This window comes from Lepisosteus platostomus, chromosome 20, assembly GCF_059453375.1.
Source record: "Lepisosteus platostomus isolate fLepPlt1 chromosome 20, fLepPlt1.hap1, whole genome shotgun sequence".
Taxonomy (NCBI): Eukaryota; Metazoa; Chordata; class Actinopteri; order Semionotiformes; family Lepisosteidae; genus Lepisosteus; species Lepisosteus platostomus.
In genome coordinates, this window is record NC_142630.1 from 14,269,008 (window position 1) to 14,279,718 (window position 10,711).

A 10,711-nucleotide genomic window follows, 5' to 3' on the forward strand; every position below is an offset into this window, starting at 1 on the left:
AATGTGGAATGCCATCTTAAGCAAACACAACCTAAAAAACACTGTTTGTGTATAGTGTGGTCTGTAAATTTCAACTCTTTTGTATCTAGGAACAGAGGAAGGGATCCTATCTGTTTCTGCCTTACTTTTCATTAAATATTTGACCAGGTTGAGAGGCAACAAAGAGAAATACATTCTCAGTATAGGTTCAGTACAGCAAAGTACAGGCACAGTGACCACAGCCTGGTCATAGAAACTGGGCACAGAACTGGGTGCCCAGAAAGGTTAGGCTGTGGTCCCACTCCCAGCTGGTAGAAGCAGGGACAGAGGTGTTGCACTGTAATAAATACTTCAGTATTCTCCTGTCTGAGGAAGAGAGTAACCCTCTCAAAAAAAGAAATTTATAATTTTGTTTTAATGTCTTCCTGATTGTATTTGCTTTGCTAAAACCAATTGTCATGACAATAAGGCTTGCTGAATTTGAAAACCATCTGAAGAGCAGTCAAGATGTGTCCCATCACAGATAAGGAGGCAGAGAGGCCTGTGTTACCTCTGCCTACACAAACCCTTCTTTGAGGGAACCATTGTGAAATAGCTCAATAGAACAGATTAAAATGTAAAAATAGAACATTTTACCCCCTACTCCCCTGCTTACTCACTAACACTGCTCTCTGGCAGAATTGCATGCCTGACATAGTTTGTTTGACTTGGTTTCCTTGTTAGTGCATGACAAATGATTAAACTATTGTTATAAATAAGGCAGGCAGTCTCAGGAATTGCAAAACATCATTGAGCATATAAATCATAGACTTCCTGACAGGTTTCATCGTTGTTCAGGTCTCTTCATATTCATTAGCCCATGTAGGAATGTAGGTTTAATTGACCTACATTCAATACCTACTTTGAATATGGCTTTATATGTAACATACATCAGTACTGAAGGTCATTGCACTGTGTTTTGTATTATATGTTTCTCTCAAATGCTAAGCAGCAGATAAATTCTCAGGATAGCTATTTCCGTAGATTTCCTAAACCTTTTCTTCCATTTCTACAAAATTACACATTCAAGGCATCATAAAAGCAAAAATGCAAGAGGATCAGTAACAGAGAACAGGAAATTGACACACAGCCAAGAGACTTATTTTCATGATAACCATACTCTAGTAATTACCACGAAGAAACAGCAATTTAAAGTGAACTGAAAAACATAATACCCTTTGGTCTACACTTGTCTTAGTTGATTTCACTGTGTGAAATCTGCTCTGGGCAGTGTTGCTAGTATCTTTCTCAAGAGTTTATAAGCACATTAGAGAATGTCAGTGTGCCCTGGAGTGAAAGAATTTGTGATGGTACAAGACATGATAAGAGGCTTTGTTATTGCTTTCATTTTTGCATGGCTCTGCACTCCTGCTCTTTCTCTTGTGACACAAGGGCAGACTCCCAAGATTGCTGGTGTGGGAGACAGAATGAGCTGCACAAAGGCACAGCACAGGCTCAGGTGGGGTAGTGTGAAATACATCAGGGTGGCCCAGTCTTGCTCCTGGGGCACACACCTGCCATAGTCCCAGTGACACTGTTAAACCCTTAATTGACTTAATAACAGGATTAATGAGAACTGTTTGACTGTCTGTTTTCAGCTCTTAAACATAATGGGGGTTCTCTTTAACTTTAATATTGAAGAAAAGCATACTGGCAAATGTTCCAATCAAGCAACCTATTTGTTCAGTTAAGGCTTCAATTAAGAAATTAATTCAGCTAGGCTGTGATGGAGATCATCAGGTGTGGGCCTCCAAGCCCAGGAGTTGGAGCCCCAGAAATACATTACTTTTTCAATAAGATGTAACATACCCATACAGTCTGAAAATGGATAAAAATAATTTTATCATAATCAGAATTTGTTTTACAAAGCTGTAGAATAACAGCTTAATAGTGGTTACCTATTGTTACTTGTATTCTTGCTTCCTTGTGCATGTGTTCTGGTGTTTGTAATAAATTAGCTACTACTAATAATAATACCTTGCACATATATAACACTGTTATCACACAAGATCCCCAGAAACTTTACATGGGGGAGAACTTCATCCATTTGAGTAATGTGTGACAGCCATCGTGTGTCAGTAAACCTTCTACACTGCAGAGCAGGTGGAAAAGTGAGAAAGGATTCCCCTGTTGAATGAAAGGGGATCTTTAGGTACAGTAGGTCAGCCAGAGCAAGCCTAAAGCAGAATTTAACCCAAGACACTGGGGTTAACGTTCTTGCTCTTACAAACAATGTCATAGGATCTTCAACAACCACGTAGTTAGGATCTCATTTTAACATCTCATCCAAAGTACAGCACCTTCTACAACACAGTGTCACCATTGATGTGAGAATTCTGGTCCAGAGTGAAGAGCACCACCAATGTAATATGCAACAGCAGCCTGGTTTTCCTTAGAGCTGTCATTCTCTGGTCCTGGTGAACCACTGTGTGTTTGGGTAATTGCTCAAGCCAAGTTCCCAATTGAAGCCAAGTTTATTTTTATTTTAGGGTATTTTAATTTTTTCAACTCCTAAAAGCATTGTAAATAACGTACTTTAAATAGGATACTTTTAAAACCGAATATTGAATACAAAGTGTCGAAACAGTCAAGTAGATCAATTTCAGGTACCAGTTTACACTGGCAACTGAAGCTAGAAAGAAAACCAGTGGACGTCAGGAAAAGGATTGAGAATCACTGTTTTATGGACAGGCCAGCATGGTAGGGCAGTGGCCAGCACTGCTGGCTTATTCCAGTGTGGTCTGGGGTCAATCCGTACTATCCGTTTCTCACTGTCCCTCTGTTAAAAAGTGGAGTTTAAGTTCTGATTATTGGTTTAAGCTAAATTGGCTCAAATTCTCTCGTTATTAAGAACGATAATATATGTTTCTGATTTAGCTCTTAATTGTTGAGAAGTGATTGTGTATTTGTTCTTTTAGCTGAGTCTTTCTCGTATGCTGGTGTAGTGCGACCTACTGTGGCGACTTCTGACAGTGCGTCTTCGACCCACCATTGTGCGTCTTAGAGTTTATTAAGTACATTTTTTTCTATTTCTTTAGTAACATTTTGGATGTAGTATTAATGCATTATTGTTTTTGTGGTGCTGTTTTTCTAAGTCTGGAAACTTAGATGTGTGAAGCTCTCAAACGTCAAAGCCCTCTTACTGTGTGAATCAGATGTGATAGGAACCAATGAACAAGAGCGTGTGAGTTTCCAGGAGGATGAAAAAAGAGACCGGACATCAGCGGGAGATAGAAAATACCAATGACTCAAGTAAACAAAGACGGTTCCGGCTTATAGTGGAATATATAGTGGAATATGTTTACTGCTCTAGTATGGCATTTATATTATTTAGTTAGTTTTATTACTGTTAAAGAGACGAATTTTGGTTCTGTTCTAAATTTCTGTCGGAACATGTTTTCTGGAGTGTCACGGATTAATAATGCGTAAATTGATTATTTTTTCCTTAACTCAGACGTTTTGCTAAACGTTTTCGAACTATAAAAGTTGAAAACAGTTATCTTTTAACGCCGCTTTCTGTTCAGGGAGTATAATTAGCAGGAGGTAAGTAAAATGCACACCTTTCTGAGTTTGCAGATTGGGTCAGAGACATGAATATAGTCTGTTTAGTTACACTGAATATAATATGATAAATATTGGAGAATCAAGATTTAAATCTCAGTGGTTCGCCGGGCAGTTTTGAGTTTAGCTGACAGCGTTTTTATTTATTAGAAATGTAATTTCATAATAGGGTTACCTTTTCAAATTGTGAGTGATGGAGTACTTGGTTATTTATCTACAGTCTTGCTGATAAAATAATTCCGATCTAGTAATTCGTAAACCACTTTATCCGCTCTAGAGGGTGAGAACACCTTTAATTATCTCCCAGTTATCGCCCAATTAATATAACTGTGCTCCCTAATGGTGTTCCGACCGATGCCTAAATTATTTAACATAATAATAATTTAATAATTATTTAGTCTTGTAAAAGTGTACTGCTAAATTGATTTGTTCTTAACTTCTGCTGTCCAGAGATTTACTAATCATAGTAAAATGATAAAAACAGAAACCTCACATTTTTAGTGTAAAGATTTGTTTTATACTCTGTAAGTGACAGCTGTAATCTAGAAGGCTGTCACAGTTTTTAACCTCACTATTAAAATGATTGTTGTTAAAGATAGCAGTGATGGCAGAAGTAATTAGTTCCCAGTTCTTGTGCTGTGTAAATTAATTAACAAGATACTTAATGTTTAGGAGCGCAATGCCACCATGAGCCTCAAGAATCCAGTCACTATCCAGCCTTGGATTGACCTCCTCCTGCAGAAATACGGCCAGGAAGAGGAGCCGACTTCAGTCAAAGCCCATGTCATTGGGGTAACACAGGCCTTGGGCGTTAAGTGCACTGCGCCACGGGGTCATACTGTAGTTAGTGTGGGATTGTTCGTGTGACCTATAGTATGGCTCTAGGTGCCTTGATGAATCCACAGTTGTGGGAGTCTGGAAAAAGCTACATATCCATGTTAACGAAGCAGATATCCAGGCTAGATGAGACCCCCAGATCAGCTGCTCGATGACTCATTTTGTTTGTAACGTTTTTTTTTGTTCTCAGCTTGTTTTTGCCGTCTAAATTAAAAATGAATGCAATCAGAATTCTGACCTCTGGGCTTAAGAACATGCACTAACAGTAATGGTTTTGTGAACAAACCAGGCTCCCTTTGCTCATCTGCAGTAGCATTGTGATAAGGTTGCTGTTGTATTTTCCCAGCTCGCACTCCCTGCTCTTTTGAAAAATAGCCTGCAGCAGGAGAGCACTTCTCCTGACTTCACTTGATGAGCTGTGCTTTTCTGCTGCGTCAGAGGTAGATTTAGAAAACTGGGGGGCAGTGCAGGCGGTGAGGTGTCGTTTCACGAGAACTGTCTCACTCTTTCTCTGTAGTTTGGGAACGTTTCGGGGCTGCAGAATGAACAGGTGGAAAATCCAGCAGCAGTTGTCTTCCTCTCGGATCACCAAGTCTTCATCCCTGGGATCATCACTCGGGAAGCCTGGGAAGAACTGGAAGAGTGAGTGGGGTTGCGTTGAAGAACTAAAACAGCAGATATCTCTTCTGGAGTACCATTTTTCATTTGTGTACCACTTTCACAAATCTACTATGACAGTTTGTGTTTTATGTTTACTTAATTTTTCTTTATTATGTACTGTATACCAATCATTCCGTAAAAGAGTAATAATAATAAACTTTGTGTTGCACCCTTAGAAGTGGCTTCTCAAAGCACTTTTCAGACATACAGACTAAATTAATTTTGGTGAGCAACAAAAAAGACTCTCTTTTAAAATAGTTGTGTGTTGAATTGTTTTCAACAGGGAGGAAGACTACTGTGCCTTTTTTGATCTCAAGGATTATATCGTAATACTGGTCAACTACAGTGTCATGTTCCAGATGGAGAAAGAAGAGGTAAGCGATGACCCACTCTCAGCAGTTGTGCAAATCTCAGAGTTTGTAGAAGTAATGTTGACAAAGAATAAATAAATTCAGGAGAAATAAATCAGGACCTCTAACAGCAGACACAGTTACACACTCCATATTGCAACATATAGTGTCTCACTGTCTCCATCCAATTTTAGCCTTTCTTCACTAATTGCTTGTAAATTACCAAACTCAATCATCAGTTGATATATTGTAAGCTACATTTTAAAAGGAGTTAGAAGGTATTTATTGCAAATTGGGTTGATTTTTTTCAGATTTTTATCTTGAATTTTCTTCTCAGAGCAAATGTCAGTTTTTCATCTTAATCAAGAGGCTGCGAGCACTGAGGTCTGAGCCAGTCATACATGATGTGCCTAATTGGTAAGAGGAATGTCTGTTCTTGACAGCCAGATCATTAAGATTACCATACGTGAGAAATGATTTATTTCAAAGTGAAGCTTCTCTGTTAATTTTAAGGCTGGAGTGGTTCTATTTACTTTTTTAATACAGTTACAGCGGAAAATTGTGATCTGTGATCAGTTTTTTGTTTGCCATTTCAGTAAAACATTGCCGAGAGTGAAACAGCAGATATATAAACTGTGGATGTAAGTATATTTCTCTATGTACAGTATGTTGATGTTTAGAGAGAACACTAACAGTGAATGAAGTACAGGTATTAGCAGTCATCCCAATAAAAAACACTTTTGATCAAACTTTGTATGAGTATATTATAATTACAATTTTATGAGTTTCAGTACAAGACTTTTGTTGTTTAGTGATTTAATCTATTTTGTGTGTTCCAGGATCTTGTGCATTTATCTGGGTACATTGACAAGCTTGACCTTTTAAACACATACTGTTGGCTTACACACTGTATCCTACAGTTTTATGAAGCCTGGAATGACTCAGATTGCTGCACAGCGATACCTATTTTCATCATTAGCTTTATCACGGAACTAAGTCTTTTCTTTTTTTATAGGCACTGTATTTAATGAAAGAGCATTGATTGGTAAAATATTAAAGTTCTCACAAACAGGCTGTCTGGTGTTCCTCAGGTCCTGTGTAGAAGATGAAGACAGCATGAAAAACAACAACACAGGTACTCCTCTTAGCCCAGCCAGATCAGGACTGGAGACTTGAAGGAGGGGGTTGGCTGTGATTCTTTTGCATTTTGAAATTAAGTTGCATTTAGTCGAGTTTTATTTCAGTGCATTTACTGGAACATGATTTACCACAGAAACATACTAGGCCTTATAGAGGCCTCTTATAGAGGCCTGGTAAAATGACGCTTTTCTTTTCTCAAACAGGTTACTCTTTGACTCAGCTGCTGCATTATTTGGATCAGGAGAAAGTGAAGACCCTGAGGACTATGGCGAGAAAGTGCTTGGACGGCACATGTTCCTCCCCTGTGCCCTCCACATCCAGAGCTGCTCTTCTGCCCCTGACTCCTTGCCCCCCAGCTGACTGGAAGAGCATCAGGACCCAGGACAAGGTACTTTGGGCTCCATTGGTGCCCTCTGCTGGATTGCCCTGGAGTTTTAGATATTGTGAAAGATATTGAAACAAATTGAAAATCATGTAGGTTTTGGTCTACCCTGGTAAGGGTACTTACATTACCTTATTTTGCTGACTGAGTGTGCTGAGCTTAATTAGTTGCTAATTAGGTTTTACATTTTTTTAAACTTTCCATTTCTTTTTTTTGTTGTTTTCCTTTGTGCTTTTTACATAACTGTCTCTGTAATTTAACCTTCGTTTTTTAGATCGTCAAAGAACCTGGCTTTGACTGCCTGTTCACCCCCTCTGTGTTTGTTACAGGGAGAGAGACCCTTCACCATCCCAGTTTCTCATCTCATCATCCCTGCCAGGCAGAGAGAGCTGCTTGCCAGGGTTCCAGGTAAGCAAGCTGCACAGAAGTGTTCCTTTCAGTGCGTTTGTGACTAAACCATGAAGGGGTGTTCTGAGAACTTGTAAGGACTGCATAGTAGACCAACATGAAGTGCAATTTCTCAGTTAACTGACTTATACTCTGGCTCTGTTCTAAAGAGAGACCGGCCGGCGCACCTTCATTCCCCTCCACCTCAGGACCCGCCTCTGAGAGATGGCCAGCCCAGGAGGTGACAGACCCAGGTACGTGGTGATAGGACTGCCTAACAACGGCATCACTACAGAAACAAAATCATCACAAAAAGTCTTCTCTTTTTACACTCTCTGTGAATATCCGCCCTTTTCTGCAGCGGAGTGCGAGCTGGATCTGGAGTGCACTACAGATCCCGAGCAGGACACCAGAACTACGCCAGATCCCTGGAGTCGATTCCAGCCCATGGAGATCAGCGACATCTCGTCAGCGGGGGGTGAGTCTCCAAAACTGCACCGGCTGCCCAGGTTTTGTCTAATGGCTGCCATATTCTCTTCTTGACATTTGCTCCTTTCATCACTTGATTTTTTTCATCCTGCAAAACTAACATTGTATTTCGCTACTCGGGTTTTTCTCGTTGTTTTCTCAAGAGAGGATTGATGCACATCCTGGTGTATTTTCTACTGAGTAACAGCACAGCATGTATGTTTTTTTCAGAATCTGTAACTCCAGATGATCTGCCTACTCGCACATCCACCCAGTGCCCAGCAGTGTCCCAGATTGTCCCAGGAGAGGCAGGGCCGAGCAGCCCTGAGCCGGAGCGACAGCCCGGAGCAGAATTGTCTGGACAGCGCAGCAGCCTGACACACAAGGAGGTGAGGAAGGAAGCGGACGTGCTTGGATTTAGTCTGCACGACCTAAGCCGGGAATCTCAGCACTGCAGCTTCCCCGCGTACCAGGAGCCCAAGTCCCTCAATGCTGTGGCCACCAGTATCTCCCCCATCTCCCGAAGTTCCCTGACTGCTCACACAGGCACAGGATCCCAAGAAGGCTCCCAGGCGGAGAGAGCCCGGAGCCCTCCTGCTCACTCCCATGCCACGGACCCGACATACGTGGCTCCCACCCTCCGCGAGCCAGCACCGGCTCCTCTGCGCATGGAGGAGGGGGACGAGATGGTGCTCATGAGAAAAGCCTGCACAGGCAAGCGGAAGTATAAGACTCCTGGCAAAGAGATCAGCATTGACGAGGACAGGGACGGGGGTCTCACGTGCCACAGTTTGGAGAGCGCTTCCCCAAAGAGGAGCAATCCAGTGAGGAGGGTGACACAACCCAAGAAGCCCCTGGTGATGGAGACCAGACCAGAGCTGCCCACAGCTGCTGCCAGCCAAGGGTCAAGCCTGTGCTGGGATAGAGAGGCCGTGACCAGGAGGTCAGAGGACAAGCAGGGAGCTGGACATCACTCCAATCCTGTAAATGTAATTATTTGGCATTTTTTTTTCTGTCGTTCAAACTTAGATATGTTTTTGTAAATCCGTTTGTCAAAATGGGACGACTGCTCACAGGTCTAATGCTGTTTCTCTCCTCAGACACACCGTGATGGAAGTCCGTTTATGTACAGCTACACACCATCTGTCAGCATTATGAAAGCAGTGCGATCCCTGAGGTTTGTCTTAACATTGAAATAGTGAATTTGTGGCTTACTCTGTCGGTATCTAGTACAAGTGATAGTAACATTGTACGTTGAGAAAAAATTCCTTACATTCTTAAGGCACAGTACAGTGATAAGTATACTAAAAATATATTATCAGTGCGTGCTAATATTTACTTAAATACTGAGGTCTTTCTTGCTTGGTTAAGTGAGATGAAGCTTTGCTTAGGAATGAGAAAATATGTTTTAAGCGGTCACTGATTAAATGTGGTAGTGAAAATGGATGTTGTATATGTTTTGCAGGGTTTCTGAAAACCTCCTGAAGTGGTCAGTGCAGTATCTTCTCAGCCCAGGTCCCGCAGTGACTGTGGACACGCGTAGAGAATTGTCAAGCGACTGAAGGTGGTCACTGACATTGTGGAGAGAGGTGTGGCTCCCATTCAAGAGTTTAATGCGAACAGGAGAGGATGTTAGCTTTATGTTAGCAGTGTAAGCTATGCCCTGACTCCAGAAACTGTAGATTTCTGACCTCTGTGAAAATGCAATAAATTTTGATTTCCTTGGAATTTCAGAGGTGTTGTGTTCTAGTGAAATGTGATCGCTTGAAGGAATAAGAGAATTACATTTAGATAAAACCAAAGATTTGGGAGTGCTGGCTGTAGCCATGAGGTCACCCTTTCCTTAGGTCTGCCTCAGTACAGTTGTACCGTTCAAGGCCATTAACAGACTTTAAAATCACGAAGGAAAGTGGTTCACAAAACCTTTTAATTGCATTTTTTGCATCTTGTCTTTTATGTTTGCTTGTCCCAGTACTCTTTGCGACTTAAGCTGTAACCAGCGGGGTAGGAAGATAATTGGAAAAATACCTGCTAGTGTCTAATGGAAACAATATATAAATAGACACTGACCTCGAGACTTTTTGGGCACATTATGTGCAACAAAAACCACATTACTTTTAATTAACAAAACTCCAACTGGCAGAGATGTAAAGTGTGGCAAATTAACCAATATGATTGAGAGTATTGGTATAACTGATTTAATTCATAGATTCATCTGCTTATTGTCTAGCTCCTGTTAATAAGGTACCTGTTCATTCATTAGGGCAGTATCTACCCTGACCCATTTTTACACATGTAATAGAGGAGTTTTCCATTTTATTTACAGAGTGCCATTTGTAAGAGATCGGCATCAAGCCTGTGTTTTTCTACCATCTTCCTCAATGCATTTAGTGACTTTTTATGTGTTCACCCCAGCTGTCTCCTGGGGTATTATTTTCTGTGTGCATGACTCTCCCCCCCCCTTCCCAGATGTGAGGGTGGCCAGGCTTTGAGGCTGTCATCTCAAAATCAGCATTGAGCAGTTATTATACAGGATCCGCAAAGTCAGGGACAGGGTCAGCCCAGTGACCTACTTCAGAATATCCAGTGAAATACAAACCACAGGACACAAGTGGAAACTATGGCAAAATGCATTTAAAACTAAGGGCAGGAGCCATTTCTTCTATGCTATGGGTTATGTGAGTATGGAACAAGCTCCCCAGCTATCCTGGAGATGCCAAGAACTTTAATTCTTTCGAGAAACAGCTGGATGAGATCCTCGGATTAATTTGCTGCTAAATGTTAAATGAGCTTGATGGACCAAGTGGACCAAATCTTTGTTTTCTTAAGATCACAAGGCCATTTTAAAAGGGAAAGAAGTGAAACGCACACATCATCAAACAACTTCAGGGCAAACCGTCACACTTGG

The 10,711-nt window shown here is 41.2% G+C and overlaps 1 protein-coding gene across 2 annotated transcripts; it reads left to right on the forward strand.

Moving 5' to 3' along the window:
• The first annotated feature begins 3,215 nt into the window (after positions 1-3,215).
• Positions 3,216-9,531, forward strand: acd (ACD shelterin complex subunit and telomerase recruitment factor). Of its 2 annotated transcripts, none has more exons than XM_088614406.1 (14): positions 3,216-3,561; positions 4,252-4,371; positions 4,934-5,058; positions 5,360-5,450; positions 5,764-5,843; positions 6,023-6,067; positions 6,518-6,561; positions 6,770-6,954; positions 7,278-7,356; positions 7,506-7,589; positions 7,697-7,813; positions 8,035-8,792; positions 8,904-8,980; positions 9,269-9,531. In XM_088614406.1, the coding sequence occupies exons 2-14, from the start codon at positions 4,267-4,269 to the stop codon at positions 9,363-9,365; spliced, it is 1,887 nt and encodes a 628-aa protein (XP_088470532.1). In that variant the 5' UTR covers positions 3,216-3,561; positions 4,252-4,266; the 3' UTR covers positions 9,366-9,531. The 2 variants fall into 2 exon arrangements, with proteins under 2 accessions (XP_088470532.1, XP_088470533.1); XM_088614407.1 differs by having other exon boundaries at positions 8,035-8,786.
• Positions 9,532-10,711: the final 1,180 nt, after the last annotated feature.

Excerpts from the sequence above, each read along its gene's own strand:
- acd (XM_088614406.1), top strand. The coding sequence starts at position 4,267 with ATGAGCCTCAAGAATCCAGTCACTATCCAGCCTTGGATTGACCTCCTC. Across the intron at positions 5,844-6,022 it reads ATACATGATGTGCCTAATTG|TAAAACATTGCCGAGAGTGA; the intron begins GTAAGAGGAATG and ends TTGCCATTTCAG. Across the intron at positions 7,814-8,034 it reads CGACATCTCGTCAGCGGGGG|AATCTGTAACTCCAGATGAT; the intron begins GTGAGTCTCCAA and ends TGTTTTTTTCAG.